Below are 15,658 nucleotides of genomic sequence, written 5' to 3'. Positions count from 1 at the left end.
AGTTACATCAAATTCCAAATGAATCACAAAATATACCATTAAAAATTGTTTTGCCCAGCCAATTCTTCTTTTCGAGGAAGATTAGCCCTGAGCTAACATCCACTGCCAATCCTCCTCTTTTTGCTGAGGAAGACTGGCCCTGAGCTAACATCTGTGCCCATCTTCCTCCACCTTACATGTGGGACCCCCACCATAGCATGGCCCGCCAAGCAGTGCCATGTCCGCACCCGGGATCCGAACCAGCGAACCCTGGGCCGCCGAAGCGGAACGTGTTAACCTAACCACTATGCCACGGGGCTGGCCCTGCCCAGCCAATTCTTAATAAACATTTGTGTTTTACTTTCAAGTGTTATAATACTTTTAAATATAACACGGTATCTTTAAGGGACAATAAAGTTGATCTTTTTGTTATTTATATAACAGAAAGGAATGTAACAGCTGATATTTAAATTTGAGATAACATTAATATGAAGGAAAGTATTAAACCATTATCTGAAATTGTTGTGCTGTCAAGATGGTTTAGGAAAATCCATACCCAAAGCTGCTTTTGCTGCAGCAGATGCCACACGAGGGTCCACCACAGATGCCAAAAAAGCAACAGTGCTCATGACTGGGTTTCCTGATTGACTGAAGGGGACAGGCTGGTAGGCCAAGGGCCCAAGAGAAGCATCTGAATTCTCAAGGTATGGGTCCTCAATGGGAAGCCTCAAAAAGTGGAGGATGCATTCATCCTGAGTACGACTTCCAACATGTTCTGATACTTTGTTCCAATCATCCTTGTACATCTCCAGGGCCTAAAACAGAAAAAAAACAGGAGCGTTAATATCAGGTAACAAGGAAGTAATATGTAATAACATGAAAAGTCTGTGACTATTCTTTAGATAGGTTTTTAAAAAAATAATGAAAATGTTTATATGAAAATAGGAAGATCTGGGGGCTGGCCCCGTGGCCGAGTGGTTAAGTTCGCGCGCTCCGCTGCAGGCGGCCCAGTGTTTCGTCGGTTCGAATCCTGGGCGCGGACATGGCACTGCTCGTCAGACCACGCCGAGGCAGCGTCCCACATGCCACAACTAGAGGAACCCACAACGAAGAATACACAACTATGTACCGGGGGGCTTTGGGGAGAAAAAGGAAAAAATAAAATCTTTAAAAAAAAAAAAAAAGAAAATAGGAAGATCTGACAGCTCTCCTTATATTAAATTCTTAATCAGGCAAGATAAATAAATAATAAAAGGCACGCATATTGTAAAGGAAGAAGTACAACTGCCTTTTGTTAATACACACGAGATTGCTTATACAGAAAAACCTAAGAAACTCACTAAAAAGGCAGTAAAATGAAAAAGCTTAGCAAGGTTACAGGATAGAAGGGCAACAGAAAAACTCAATGATATTTCTATATATATGAGCAATGAAAAATTTTAAGTTGGAAAAAAGTATTTAACAATAGCATAAAATGAAATACCTAAGAATATAATAAAATATGTGTAAGATCAATATCCAAAAAAGAAAAAAGACATGCTGAGAGAAATCAAAGACCTAAATAAACGAAGTACTGTGTTCTTTCAGTGGAAGTCTCAATATTGTTAAGACGTCAATTCTCTCCAAAATGAACTACAGGTTAATGCAATTCCATTCGAACTCCAAGCTTTTTTTTATCAATTAAAGAAATGACACTAAAATTTATAAAGTATATAAATTTCTAGTTTTAAAACTTATAATTTTTCAGAGAAAATGCGGGAAACCTCCAATAAAAAGAGGAAAAGCAGTCTTCAAGGCAGAGAATGACAGAACAGTATAAAGAAAATCAGAACTATGTGGTGCTAAGTCAAGGAATTAACTGGGTAAAAAGAATCTATTCAGTAGCTTACCAAAGCACTACTCTCAAATAGTTCTCCTAGGGCCATGATTCTCAACCAGGGCAGTTTTGGCCATGTCTGCAGACATTTTTGATTGATACAACCGGGGAGGTGTTCCTGGCATCTAGTGGATAGAGGCCACGAATGCTGTTAAACATTCTACAGCGCACATAATAGCCCCCACAACAAAGAAACTATCTGGCCCAAATGTCAATAGTGGCGTGGCTACAAGCCTTGCTCTAGAGCCTGACTTGCTGATTTACACTGAAACCGCTTGCTATGATAGTTCTCTCCATGTTTACCTGCCTCAGTGAATCCCTAACCCTGGGTTCCAAGTGCTGTTCCAGGCTTTCCTTCTCACTGGAGTGGTACAGGACTCCTCAAAACGCGAGCCAGCAAATGGTCTTACTCATTAAATCCTTGAAAAACAAGGTTAGCTCTGGGTTTCCTCTGGATAGTCAGTGGCCTCAGATAGTTATAGAAGGAGTTACTTAGAAAAAAGACCCAGCCTGTAGCAAAAAAGAAAAATCAATCTACCTTGCTAGGGTCCTTGGGGCCAGAAACATTTAGCAGGGGCCATCTTAAGTTCTTGATTATGGGTAGAGATTTTCTTAGCATGCTCTATCATAACCTTTTCAAACAAACTTATTATTAAAAAAAAAAAAGGTTTCCTTTATTCATTTTCCTTCAGCCAGAGAAAAATAAAGCTCAAGAAGGTTGTCTAAGGAATTCTTTGACACAAAATTCAAGCAAGAGTCAGCGTCCAGAAAAGCGTAAGGCTGAGAAACAGTGAACTTCTGAGCCTAGGCACTGGTGGTAGCGTTACATAAGAGGGGCAGATTGAAGAGATGTTTTCAAAACAAAACATGATGACAGACTGGCCAGGAAGGACAGACAGGTGACATATAGAGAAAAGCTATCAGATTAGTAGATGTTTTATGATACTACAAAACACCTTAATTCCTCCTGCCATAACCTGGGTAATCACCATTACTTACCTGGATTCTCAGAATTTTATGTCTCTCTATCCTTAAATTCATCCTACTTTCTGATGGCAGAATGTACTATGTTTCAGACAAGACACTGTCTCTCCCCTGCCTAAAACTATTTCATTGTTCATCATTATCTTATGGAATTAAGGCCAAACATGATTGGGGCTCTGTCTACTTCTTCTACCACACTCCCAACTCTTTTGTTCCAGGAATACCCAGATCCCACACTGTTCCTAAGTATTGTGGCTATGTACAGTTTGTTCTGCACTAGAAATATCATGCATTGGAATCAACAAAGCTGTCCCATTTCCCAGGAAGCTGTCCATTACATCTCATTCACCCAGCCTAGCTACACAGCCACTCCTCTGTATGTGTTGTGCTCTGGGTGCACCTCGAACTGTGTAGCTGAGGACATGGCACTCATTTTTCATTTTATCTGTTTGTGTCACCTGCTAAACTATAAATCCCTTAATTGCAGAGACTATGGCCTATCTCAATCTGCAGTGTCTGTTACAGTGCCTGAGGCACAGTAGCCAATAAAATTTGCTGAACTTAACCACAGGGAACTGGACAAAACCAAGAAAGGAATTTGACCTTTTCCTATGGCTCCAAATGTTAAAAAAAAAACCCCACAAAACACAACACATAAAACCACGCTGTAAAAAAGGCTTTTCTTCAAGACAAGTTTTTTTTTTTACCGGAAGACATACTCATCTAAAGTATAATTTAAAATTACACAGGAAAAAAATCTTTCTTGGGTTGCATATCAAGGAAAGGTATATCAAGTGCATGCACGCTGTCAGAAAATCTCTGAGGCTGCTTACTGAATATCTCCTAATGCGACTGCTTCTGTAAATCTAGCCAGTATAAGATACGTGAAAATTCTAGTGATAAACAAACATTAATAACTCTCATGGACTTTATTTTCAGGTACAAGACTTTACATCCATTGATTATCTAAGGGAAAATAAATACAAGGCATGAGAAAGCAAAGCAGGCATGAGAAAGACTAAAGTTAACAAGGGAGAAACGATAAGCTCACAGATACAAGTCTTGTCAATATCAAGCCCAGGGCAATTATAAATGACCAGGAAGAATACTGCAATTAATTGTAGACTTAAAAGCAATTGTGAAAGCCTCTTTTTAAAATCTCCTTAATCACTATGTAATAGAATGGCACCATTTCTTCTTTGATTTTGGCCCCATGATTCTGTCTACGCAATTTCAAACTGCCGTAGGGACTGAGTTATTAGCCTTTGTGGCTTCCTACATTGATGACAGATTTTCAGGTGAAACACATGAAATTCCTCACACATTTTACAAATAAAATTTTACTGAAACAAGTCTCCAACACCTTGATCTTATGCAATATTTTTTTTAAAAAGCTCATATAGAGACTTACATTATCTTTCATGTCTACCAATCAAAGATTTTTTTCAAACTGCATTCATTTGTCCAATGTGTAGATTCCACTTTGGTTATGTGCAAAATTGAAATTATGCCTCCAATACTTGTGATAAGACAATCAACTGAACACAACCAAAGATAACAACTTGTAGCTTTCCATACAACAACTATCCTTTGATAAGAGATTATACCAAACAAAATCTTTTGTAAATAAAAGTGAGTGGTCTCAAGAATAATCTGAAATATTTGGCATGCTGCCAAATTTGTCAACCTATTCACTAGGGAGAAATTGACTGTTTTTTTGGTTATAAATCCATTAAAAACTTTTTATCTGACTTTATGTTCTTAAGCTATTAATTACTGGTAAATAACTATATAAATAGAAGGTGTTAATAGTAAACAATGCTGTTGGGAAGCCTTTTATTTCTCTTTGCGTAAGCACAGACAACACCTGTTGATTCAACTACACGCTTAAAAGAAAAAATCAACCACTGCACAGGGCCCACCTGCAGGAGAGAAAATGCACTATTGTGTAAGGATACTGTGGTTTTCCTGGGTATGTTCAGGGTAAACAGCAGCTCAGCCATTCTGACCTCATTCTGTACGTACTATCCACTAATCTTAAATGTAGAAGAGGAGAAAATTTTGAGTATCACTGTGCAGCAAGAAAAAGAACTGATAGTGAGACTACTGTTCCAGTTGGTGTTGCACAACTAAATTTCTCCCCAGAGCCCTGAGATTCTAAAACAGCAATATAAATATACATTATAGTCCCCTGAAAGTAATGAGAATTTTTAAATTAACATCCATGACAGACACGACTAGACAAAACAGCCCTGAAACAAATAAAAAGTGGCTCAGAAAAGAAGCTCTCTGCACATCACTGATACTGAATGGGCAGACAAGAATAAATTAAAGTACTGGTAAAAACCCAGAAGGAAGAAATCTTTTTTAATTTTGATCCAGAGAGAGAGACACAAAGAGAGAGAGAGAACAAGGAAAAGTAGCAGACAGTGTAAGAAAGAAAAGGAAATAGTTAATACACCTCTAAAACTTAAGGAATCAGTTTGGAATAACTAAAAAAACCAAATTAAAGCAGTACAGAAATGTCCGATAACATCAGGCCCAGTGTAACTCAAAATGTGGTTTGGAGACCCATGGGGCACCAGACTTTCAGGGGAACTGAGAGATCAAAACCATTTTTCATAATAATACCAGAATATTATTGCCTTTTTCATTATGTTGACTTTTGTACTGATGGTGAAAAAAGTAATGGTGGTTGAATTGCTGGTCCCTTAGCATGAATCAAGGCAATGGTACCAGACAGTGTTAACTTAAAGTCACTTTATTCTTCACCGCCACAAAACAAAATAAGCCAACTTTACTTAAACGTTTTCTTAATGAAATAGTAAAAATAACTAATTTTATTGACTCTAAACATCTAAACCCATGTGTTTTTAATATTCGGTGCTATGAAACATGAGGTACACAAGAGGACTAAATATCAATTATCAAAGCATGATGGCTGCCTAAAGGAAAAGCATTTTTGCGATACTTTGAATTTCAAACCTAACTAGCCACTATTTTCATTAAACAACATTTTTACTAGAACAAATGGTTAACACACCATGGTTTCACAGTTATCTGGCCAACATTTGCTCATAAACAAACAAAGATTCTCAAAAATCTCACATCAAGGAAAACAACTGATAGTGCTCATTGCCAATGATTAAGTGAAAATTAGAATTCTCAAAAATACGTATCTGCCATGAAAGCTTGTCCTACTACTTAAAAAAGAGTTTTTCTGATGAGATGAGACTGGTAATAATATCAGATGAGATTTTTTTGATATTGTATAATGAACTGTATCAACATTTGGAAGATGTGCATAATTCAGTAATATCAATGTAAGGTGTTACACAAACATACATAGATAAAAGATCTATCACAAGCACAAGAGAGACCAATGGATTCCACACTACAACTGACCCTCAAGAAACTATCAGTGGTCAAGTTTTAATGTAGTATCAAGTAAGAATATCCATTATTATCTGCAAAGATCATTAACATACCTCTCCTGTTTCTAACTACATACGCTGGTGATGCCAGATTTTCTTAATATACTTAAACTAAAACAATGTATCTGACAGAAAGGCAAATATGAAAATCTAGCTGTGTTCTAGTAAGCCAAACATTATAGAGATTTGCTAAAATGTGTAACGCCACACTTCTCACTAGTATCTTTCATTTTCCAAAAGCTAACTTACTTATTTTTCTGCTGAGGAAGATTCGCCCTAAGCTAACATTCACTGCCAACCCTCCTCTTTTCTTTTTTTTTGATTGAGGAAGATCAGCCCTGAGCTAACATCTGTGCCAATCCTTCTCTATTTTTTTGTATGTGGGACACCTCTACGGTGTGGCTGGTGAGTGGAGTAGTTCCGCGCCCAGGAACCAATCCCAAAAACTCAGGCCATTGAAGCTGAGCGCGCAGAAATTTAACCCCTTGGCCACGGGCCAGGCCCTCCAAAAGCTATTTTTTCATAAAAATGTTGATTATGTTGACTCGCAATGGGTTTACTGCTATTTTTAAGTGAATTAAATATTTTTCAGTTTTAATTTTTAATATAGAAAACATTAACAAAGTCACATAAATGAAAGCTCTTTGGAGTCCTCAATATAATTTTTAAGAGTATAACTGTTGTCCCAAGACCAGAAAGTTTAAGAACTGCTGACCTGGTCTAACCTTATACTTGATTTCTGAATTGTGTATTTTACCCCCGATACACAACTTTGGATCAGATGGAATACTCTAGTGAAAGGGAGCTCTCTTCTTCCACAAATTCATTTAGTTATAAATGGTGCAGATGCTGTCAGTAAATTACCAGCAGGAATCATGTTCTTCCAGGTTGACCCCACTACTGAAATCACAAAGCCAGGTATTAGTTTTCCCAGGATCACATGCAGGTGATTATGAGACTCATTCTGATCAATGAGATACAAAGGAAAGACTGATGAGGGGCTTCTGGGAGAGCTTTTCCTTCCAAGAAGAGCCTGAGAAGAAAAGTCTCCAACTTTCTTCCTGTTTTGAATGGGGATGTGAAGGCTGCAATTAACCAGCCTTCCTGTGACCAGAAGAGAACACACAAAAAGATAAAAAGTGGACAGCTAAGGAAGGTGGAACAAAACAACACAAAAGCTAGGGACCTGATGAAATAATTGAGCAGCGGAAACAATCTTGAAATTGCTAATCTGAAGAAATCTAGTTGAACACAAACCAACGTCCTTTTGGTTTAACCTACTGCTAGTCAGATTATCTGTTCCTTGCAGGCAAAAGCATTCCTAACAGATTTAACAATAAAGTTCCTCACATGGTCCTAATTCAGCACCCACAGACACATTCTATCCACAAATATTAAGTGGATCATGTAGGCTCCATTTTACTTAAACAATTGTTCTGTAACTAAAGACAAAGGGTTCTTCTTCAGAAATGATTGATAAATATAGAAGCAAACAGTTTTTCCTACCCTTCAGACTAGAAATAATGGCCAAGATCTAGCTGTGTCAGTATTTGCAAGAATCTCCAAAGACATGAAGAAATCCAAATAAGCATTCAATAAACTGATTGACAGAGACACCAGGCATTATCACTGGTTTACCATAGTTTCTGCTTTCAATAGTGTTTTCAATGGCAGATGTCTTTAGCTACTTCTCTGGAATCCTTCTGGGAAATATAACGGATGTGCACTCAAACGCATACAAGCACAGTAGGGATCTAATCTACAATGACTGAGGTGGGCTAAGTTAAGAAAAACTGGAATCTGAAAAAATGCCCCACTTCAAAGGAACATCTGCTACTCAAGGGCAGCCAATTTTTGCTATGTGGAAATGAGACCCTGGTATTGCCAGATCTTCAAAGTTTGGAGGACAAGTTCGAAATCTAGACTACTTTGGCAAAGCTCCAATATGTGTTTAAATGTTGGCAAAAAAAATTAAAACCAAAAAACCCAACCTGGGGGGCTGGCCCCGTGGCCGAGCGGTTAAGTTCGCGTGCTCCGCTGCAGGCGGCCCAGTGTTTTGTTGGTTCGAATCCTGGGCGCGGACATGACACTGCTCATCAAATCACGCTGAGGCAGCGTCCCACATGCCACAACTAGAAGGACCCACAACAAAGAATATACAACTATGTACCGGGGGGCTTTGGGGAGAAAAAGGAAAAAAATTAAATCTTTAAAAAAAAAAAAAAACCCAACCTGGGCCAAAATAACACATATCCAGGCTTGATTTCCCCTACGGAAAGTCAGAATGTCACCTCTAGTGTGATATTTAAATAATAACAGCCCAGGAAAACTCTGTTAAAACTCATCACATGGATCAAAAATTTTCAGGATAAATTCCAAAGGTATATTTAAAGTCCAATCACAGAAACTGTATCCATCTCATACGTGAATAAAGGGGCCACATCAGTAATCTGCTTACCTCCAGGAGTAGAAGGGTTTCCTGTTCAGTCCATTCTCTTCCCGCACTAGCACCTTTACTCTAAAGAAACAAAATCAGAATTTACTTATTCCTAAAGGCTGCATATGGAGCTCAGCAAGATTCCTTTCTATGTTCAGGGCACAGGTTTATACAAACCACCAAAGTCAGTCCCTGAGTAAAAGGAATAAAAAGCACAAGAAACCTAAACTTCAAACAGAAAGGCTGGCTTATTTCAAAGATTTCTTGATGTCTACCAAGGACTCATGGATTAATCAAACATTTAATTTCCAATATTTTGATATTCAAAAATACGTTTTGAAGCTACAAAGGCATAGTATTTTAATGCATACTGGAATCAGCTATTATACTGTAAACAAAAAACAAACATTTGGTATAACTTAAAGGCAGTACTTTTTCCAAGAAAAAACTGTAGTAGATATAAAGCAGATTCCTGATTCCAACTGCAATAAGTTCATACTATTTCACTTTTAACATCTCCTGATTAAAACAATCTCCCAGGGATACCCTAAACTCCAAATCACCTTTCCCATGAGAATCTCATTTAACTGAAAATTTATGTGAGCATAGGGGTATAAGAAAACTGAGTTTGCGTTATGTAAAAATTTTGTAAAAGTTATGTAAAAATTAGAATTTAGGGGCTGGCCCCAAAGTGGTTAAGTTCACAGGCTCCACTTTGGTGGGTGAGGTTCGCTGGTTCGGATCCTGGGCACAGACCTAGCACCACTCATCAAGCCTGCTGAGGCAGTGGCCCACACAAAAGAACTAGAAGGACATAAAACTAGAATATACAACTATGTAATGGGGGGCTTTAGGGAGGAAAAAAATGAGAGGTCAGAGTTCAAATCACGCCTTTAAAAGAAAATTAAAATTTATCAACTGATTCATATTTCTTGATTTGCAGACCCTAAACCATAGATATACAGAGTACAGGATGTGTAGTATACTTGACATTATTCTTTAGCTGCAGATGTTACTAATTCAAAATATATATTCAAACATATTCATTCTCTGAAAACTCTATTCCTTTGTATTTAAGTGGTATCTGTTGTAATTTGTTTTCTCTCGTTTCTAATTTGCTTCATTTGAACATTCTCTTTTTTTTTCTTAGTTAGTCTGGCTAAGGGTTTGTCAATTTTGTTTATCTTCTCAAAGAACCAGCTCTTAGTCTCACTGATTCAATCTACTGTTTTCTTGGTTTCAATTTCATTTCTTTCTCCTCTAATTTTTACGATTTCCCTCCTTCTGCTGACTTTGGGCTTGCTTTATTCTTCTTTTTCTAATTCTGACAGATGTAGCTGAAGATTACCTATCTGAGATTTTTATTTGTTAAGGTGGGTTGCATAGTGCTATCAATTTCCCTCTTAGGATCACTTTTGCTGCATGACATATGAGTTCGTATGATGTATATTCATTTTCATTTGTCTCTAGATATTTTTTAATTTCCCCTTTAATTTCTTCAGTTATCCACTGGTTGCTCACAGAAGCATGTTGTTTAGTCTCCACACATCTGTCACTTTCCCACCTTTTTTTTTTTTTTTTTTAAAGATTTTATTTTTTCCTTTTTCTCCCCAAAGCCCCCCGGTACATAGTTGTATATTCTTCGTTGTGGGTTCTTCTAGTTGTGGCATGTGGGACGCTGCCTCGGCGTGGTCTGATGAGCAGTGCCATGTCCGCGCCCAGGATTCGAACCAACGAAACACTGGGCTGCCTGCAGCGGAGCGCGAGAACTTAACCACTTGGCCACGGGGCCAGCCCCTTTCCCAGCTTTTTTCTTTAGTTGATTTCTAGTTTCAAAGCATTATGTTTGGAAAAGATGCTTGATATGATTTCAATCTTCTTAAATTTATTTAGCCTGCCATGTTTCCCAACAAATGGTCTATCTTTGAGAATGTTCCATGTGCACTTGAGAAGAATGTGTATTCTGCTATTTTTGAATGGCATGTTCTATATATATCTATTAAGTTCATCTGGTCTAGCTTTTCATTTCATTCCACTATTTCCTTGTTGACTTTTTGCCTGGATGATCTATCCACTGATGAAACTGAAGTGTTAAGGCCCCCTACTCTTATTGTGTTGCTGTTAATATCTCCTTTTAGGTCTGTTAATAGTTGTTTTATGTACTCTGGTGCTCTTATGTTAGGTGCATATATACTCATAAGTGTTATGTACCCTTGGTGGAATGTCCTTTCAGTCATTGTATACTGCCCCTCTTTGTCTCTCACTGCCTTTTTTATCTTGAAGTCTGCTTTGTCTGATATAAGTAGGGCAACACCTGCTTTTTTTTGCTTGCCATTGGCTTGAAGTATCATCTTCCATTCTTTCATTCCTTCCATTCCTCTGGGTCTGTGTTTGTCTTTAGAGCTGAGATGTGTTTCCTGGAAGCAGCATATTGTTGGGTCCTGTTTTTAAATCTATCCAGCCACTCTGGGTCTTTTGATTGGAGAATTCAACCCGTGTGTATTTACACTGATAACCGATACATGAAGTCTTAATACTGACATTTTATCCCTTGTTTTCTGGTTGTTCTGTATTTCCCTTGTTTCTCATTCCAGGTATTTCTGACTGCCAATTCACTTTGGTGGTTCTATTTTTTTTGGAGGAAGATTAGCCCTGAGCTAACATCTGCTGCCAATCCTCTTTATGCTGAGGAAGATTGGCCCTGAGCTAACATCTGTGCCCATCTTCCTCTACTTAATATGTGGGATGCCTACCACAGCATGGCTTGCCAAGTGGTGCCATGTCCGCACCCAGGATCCGAACCAGCGAACCCCGGGCCGCCAAAGAAGAATGTGCAAACTTAACCCCTGCACCACCGGGCTGGCCCCCAACTTCGGTGGTTCTTTATGATGGTTTTCTCAGTTTTCTCTTTATTTATCTTATGCACCTCTGTTCTGATTTTTTGTTTAGTGGTTACTTGGAAGTTCATTTAAAGATCTTGTATATGAGATAGTCCATTTTCTGATGCTTCTTATTTCCTTAGTCTAAGCAGGTTCCATCCCTTTCCTCATCCCTAAGTTTTTCTTGTTGTTGTCACAACTTATTCCATTTTGTGTTGTGAGTCTGTAGGTAAAATGAAGTGATTATAGTTACTTTTCATGTTTTCCTTTCCTTTACCGTTAATGTTATAATAGTGTTAGCTAACCTGTTCTAAAGAGAGCTGCAATTTTCTGATTTTGTCTGCCTATTTATCTCCTTGCTCAAGGCTTAAACCCCTCCCCTTTTTTTTTTAGATATAAGAGCCTTCTTGATCATTCCTTGCAGGGGGGTGTCTTCTGGTGACGAACTCCCTCAGCTTTTGTTTATCTGGGAAAGTTTATTTCTCCAGCATATCTGAAGGATAAATTTTGCTGGATGGAGTATCCCTGCTTGAAAGTTTTGTCTTTCAGAATTTTGAATACATCATTCCACATTCTCCTAGCCCGTAAGGTTTCTGCTGAGAAATCCACTGGAAGCTTGAAAGGGATTCCTTTGTATGTTATTTTCTTCTGCCTTGCTGCCCTTAATATTTTTTCTTTGTCAGTGAATTTTGCCAGTTTTACTAATATGTCTTGGAGAAGGTCGTTTTACATTGATGTAATTAGGAATTCTATTAGCTTCTTTTATTTGTAATTCCAGCTTCTTCCCCAGGTTTGGGAAGTTCTCTGCTATTATTTCTTTGAACAAGATCTCTGCTCCTTTCTCTCACACTTCTCCCTCTTGAATACCTATAATGCTCATGTTGCATTTTCTAATTGAGTCAGATATTTCTCACGGATTTTCTTCATTTCTTTTTAGTCTTAGTTCTTTCTCCTTTTCCATGTGAAGCATTTCTGTATTTCAGTCCTGTAAATTGCTAATTTTGTCCCACCGAATATCAGCTTTGTTATCTAAGGACTCCAGATTTTTCTTTTCTCTCATGCATTATGTTTCTCATCTCCAACATTTCTGATTGGTTTTTCTTTTATAGTTTCAATCTCTTTTGTGAAGAATTCCCTCTGTTCACTAATTTTATTCCTCATTTCATTGAACAGTCTTTTCGAGTTTTCTTGTAACTCATTGAGGTCTTTTATGATGGTTATTTTGAATTCTGTCATTTAGGTTGTAAATTTCTGTGCCTTCAGGATTGGTTTCTGGGTGCATGTCATTTTCCTCTTGGTCTGGAGTGTTAATATACCTCATCATACTATTTGATGGGGTGAACTTGTGGCTTCGCACAGTGGTAGCATCTGGTCAGAATCCATCTGCAGCTACTGGGGCAGACGCAGGGGGATGCGGAGCAGGAGCTGTGTATTCTAAACCCACCACAATCCCTGGCAACTGTGCCTATCTACTGGGGCCCGTCTGCGAGTGCCCGCCAGCCACTGCTGATTTACATACGTATGCACAGGTGCTCTGGCATGGGTCCCTTGCTCTGGCCAACCGGCCAAGCTAGTGTGCCAGGTGAGGGGAAGGGCACTTTCTTCCACATGCACAATCCCGCAGGTGCTCTTGCTCTGCACTCACTGTCTACCCTACCGGGCTGCTCGGCACAGTGAAGACACCCCCATGATTGCTTACCCTACATGGTGTGGAGCTTTCCCACAGGCTAGGAGTCAACTCCAAGAGCAAAGGCGTTCCTGCGGAGGGCTGCCACCTCCCCTTCTCCTCAGTGTCACACACAGTCCCATGCCCTCGGTCACTGCCATTCAGGGAAGGAGAAGCGATCCCCTTACCCCTTTCTACTGCCTCCGAGGGGGTCCAGCACCTCCATCCTTCAGGTGTATGGTTGTGCGGATCTCTCGGACATCTACTGTGTTGTGTGAATGTCCTCTGTTGGTTTACGAGTGTCCTTTTGGTTGTATCTTAGAGGGGAGAGTCTAAGGGAAAAGCTTACTCTGCCATGATGCCTTAACACAGGGAACAGCTGGTCAGAAGCCCTTCTCCCTTCTTCAGGGACATGCCTCCGGCTCCTCTCTGCCTGGCAGAGGATGCTGGAGGGTCCCCAGAGTGTGGTGTGTCCCCTTGGCATCCAGAGAATGTGCAGGGAGCAGTTATGAAAAATTTTTAGCCATTCCATCTTAAAATATTGCTTCTTCACTGTTCTTTCTCTTCTTATAGGTCTCTAGTGATAAATCTTAATTCTTGTGACTGTATCTCATGTGTCTCTTACACTCTTTCCTCTCTGTCCTGTCCCTCCCCAACTTCAAACCAATTTTGCTCTTAGTGTTTCAGTTTTGCTGTATCTACTAATCTTCCTGAGTTTCTTAATCCTGTCTTCTGCTGAGTCCAGCCTGCTATTAAACCCATCTGATGAGTTAATTTCAGGTATATTTTCAATTACTCAATACTCATTTGATTCTTTCTATATACAGTATGTATCACTTAACAACAAGGATATGTTCTGAGAAATGCATCATTAGGCAATTCTGTCGCAGTGCATACATCAGAGTGTGCTTACACAAACCCAGATTGTAAAAGTCTACTACACACCTAGGCTACGTGGTACTCATCTTATGGAGCCACCGTCATTATATGTAGTCCATTGTTGACCGAAATGCTGTTATCCGGCACATGACTGTATTCCAATTCTCTGTTGAAATTCTCCATTTTCCCTCTATTTTCTTTAACACATTAATTATAGTTATTTTTAAATACCTATCTTCTAACCATACAGAAGAAAAGGGAAGATAAGTGACTGCTGTTTTATGAAATGCCATCAGATTTAAGTACAAAGTTCACCTCCTTACATTACAGAGAGTTTCTTATGAAAAATGATGCTTCTTAGAAGGAAGAAGAACAAAGAGGACATGGAGAAAGTCCACGCGTCTCCTGAAAAAATTCCTTACCTTTGCTAAGGTTTTCTTGGAGTAGATATCAGTACGAAGACCAAAGTTCTGCAAATCAATTGGTTTTTCCTTGTTTTTCTCAGGAAAATTTAACATCTGCTGAGCAGCAGGGACCTAAGAGTCAGATAAATGATAAATGGCTGTATTAACCTCTACAAAGTCAAGGGGATGGAAGTCTTTAACAAATTATTTAATAGCGGCATTTAAACCACTCCTGGTGGAGATTCTACAAAAGAATAAATACCCACACCTCCACACTACACTTCTAATAAAATTTCAACATGTAAGAAACATTTTTCTGCCTCTTTTCAGTCACAGAGAAAATAGGTAACAAATTTCGTTTATGTGATCTTCCACTTCGCAATAGAGGGCAATTTATAGCTTAGATTCATGTTATTCCAACTTAATGCTATACATAATCTGGTTGACCTAATAATCTTTTCAAGAAAACATGTGTATGGATGTCCACTTTCCAAATGTTAGGAAGGGGAAGTTGTAGACAATTTAACAGATTTAAATAATCTCCTTGTTTGGAAGTGGCTTTGATGGTAGAAGTGATAAAGGGAGTCATGAGTATGAAATTAAATCTATAACATGATAAGGCATAGACTCTTGGGATTAGTAAGAGAGCCTTATCTTAAACTCTAAATATTCTTATGATATCAAACATTTACAACAGATAAAAACTAACAAATAAAACCTATCAGCTAAGAAACAGTACTATTACATGACAATAATAATTCCTGAATATGAATGGTGGAAGTGATGGTCTGTTACCATTCAGAGCTGAAGAAAAGACAGCATTAATTTACCTGTGGTGATCGAAGATGTAGAGGCACAAGCCCAGATGGAGTATCAGCTAATACATTGAAATGAGGAGTCGGAGGCGGTCCCATTGCCATGGGTCGACTTTCTGGATCCACTTGGTAATTAACGAGCCCCCATTGCTCTAAAAAGGCATGAACCCTGAAGAATAAAGCTCTGAAAGTTAAAATCTCGAAAATGTACCTCACCTCCTTCAAAACCATCACATCTCATTAAAAACAAAACCAAAAAAAGTAAAGATGTTCTCTGTAGGCTACGAACCATCACAAAGTAATTG

The 15,658-nt window shown here is 38.7% G+C and overlaps 1 protein-coding gene across 2 annotated transcripts in view; it reads right to left on the bottom strand.

Moving 5' to 3' along the window:
* The window catches only part of SMARCC1 (SWI/SNF related BAF chromatin remodeling complex subunit C1), a 172,977-nt gene that overhangs the window by 73,802 nt on the left and 83,517 nt on the right, over positions 1-15,658 (bottom strand). For both annotated transcript variants that reach the window (XM_044753984.2, XM_070493517.1), the window contains exons 17-20: positions 15,369-15,522; positions 14,557-14,670; positions 8,732-8,791; positions 536-794 (exon numbers count right to left, since the gene is read on the bottom strand). In XM_044753984.2, coding sequence (XP_044609919.2) covers positions 536-794; positions 8,732-8,791; positions 14,557-14,670; positions 15,369-15,522 — 587 coding nt within the window. The remainder of the gene's footprint in view (positions 1-535; positions 795-8,731; positions 8,792-14,556; positions 14,671-15,368; positions 15,523-15,658) is intronic.

Source organism: Equus asinus, chromosome 21, assembly GCF_041296235.1.
Source record: "Equus asinus isolate D_3611 breed Donkey chromosome 21, EquAss-T2T_v2, whole genome shotgun sequence".
Classification (NCBI taxonomy): Eukaryota; Metazoa; Chordata; class Mammalia; order Perissodactyla; family Equidae; genus Equus; species Equus asinus.
The sequence above is the reverse complement of the archived record's forward strand: the minus strand, read 5'-3'. Positions and strand labels throughout refer to the sequence as shown.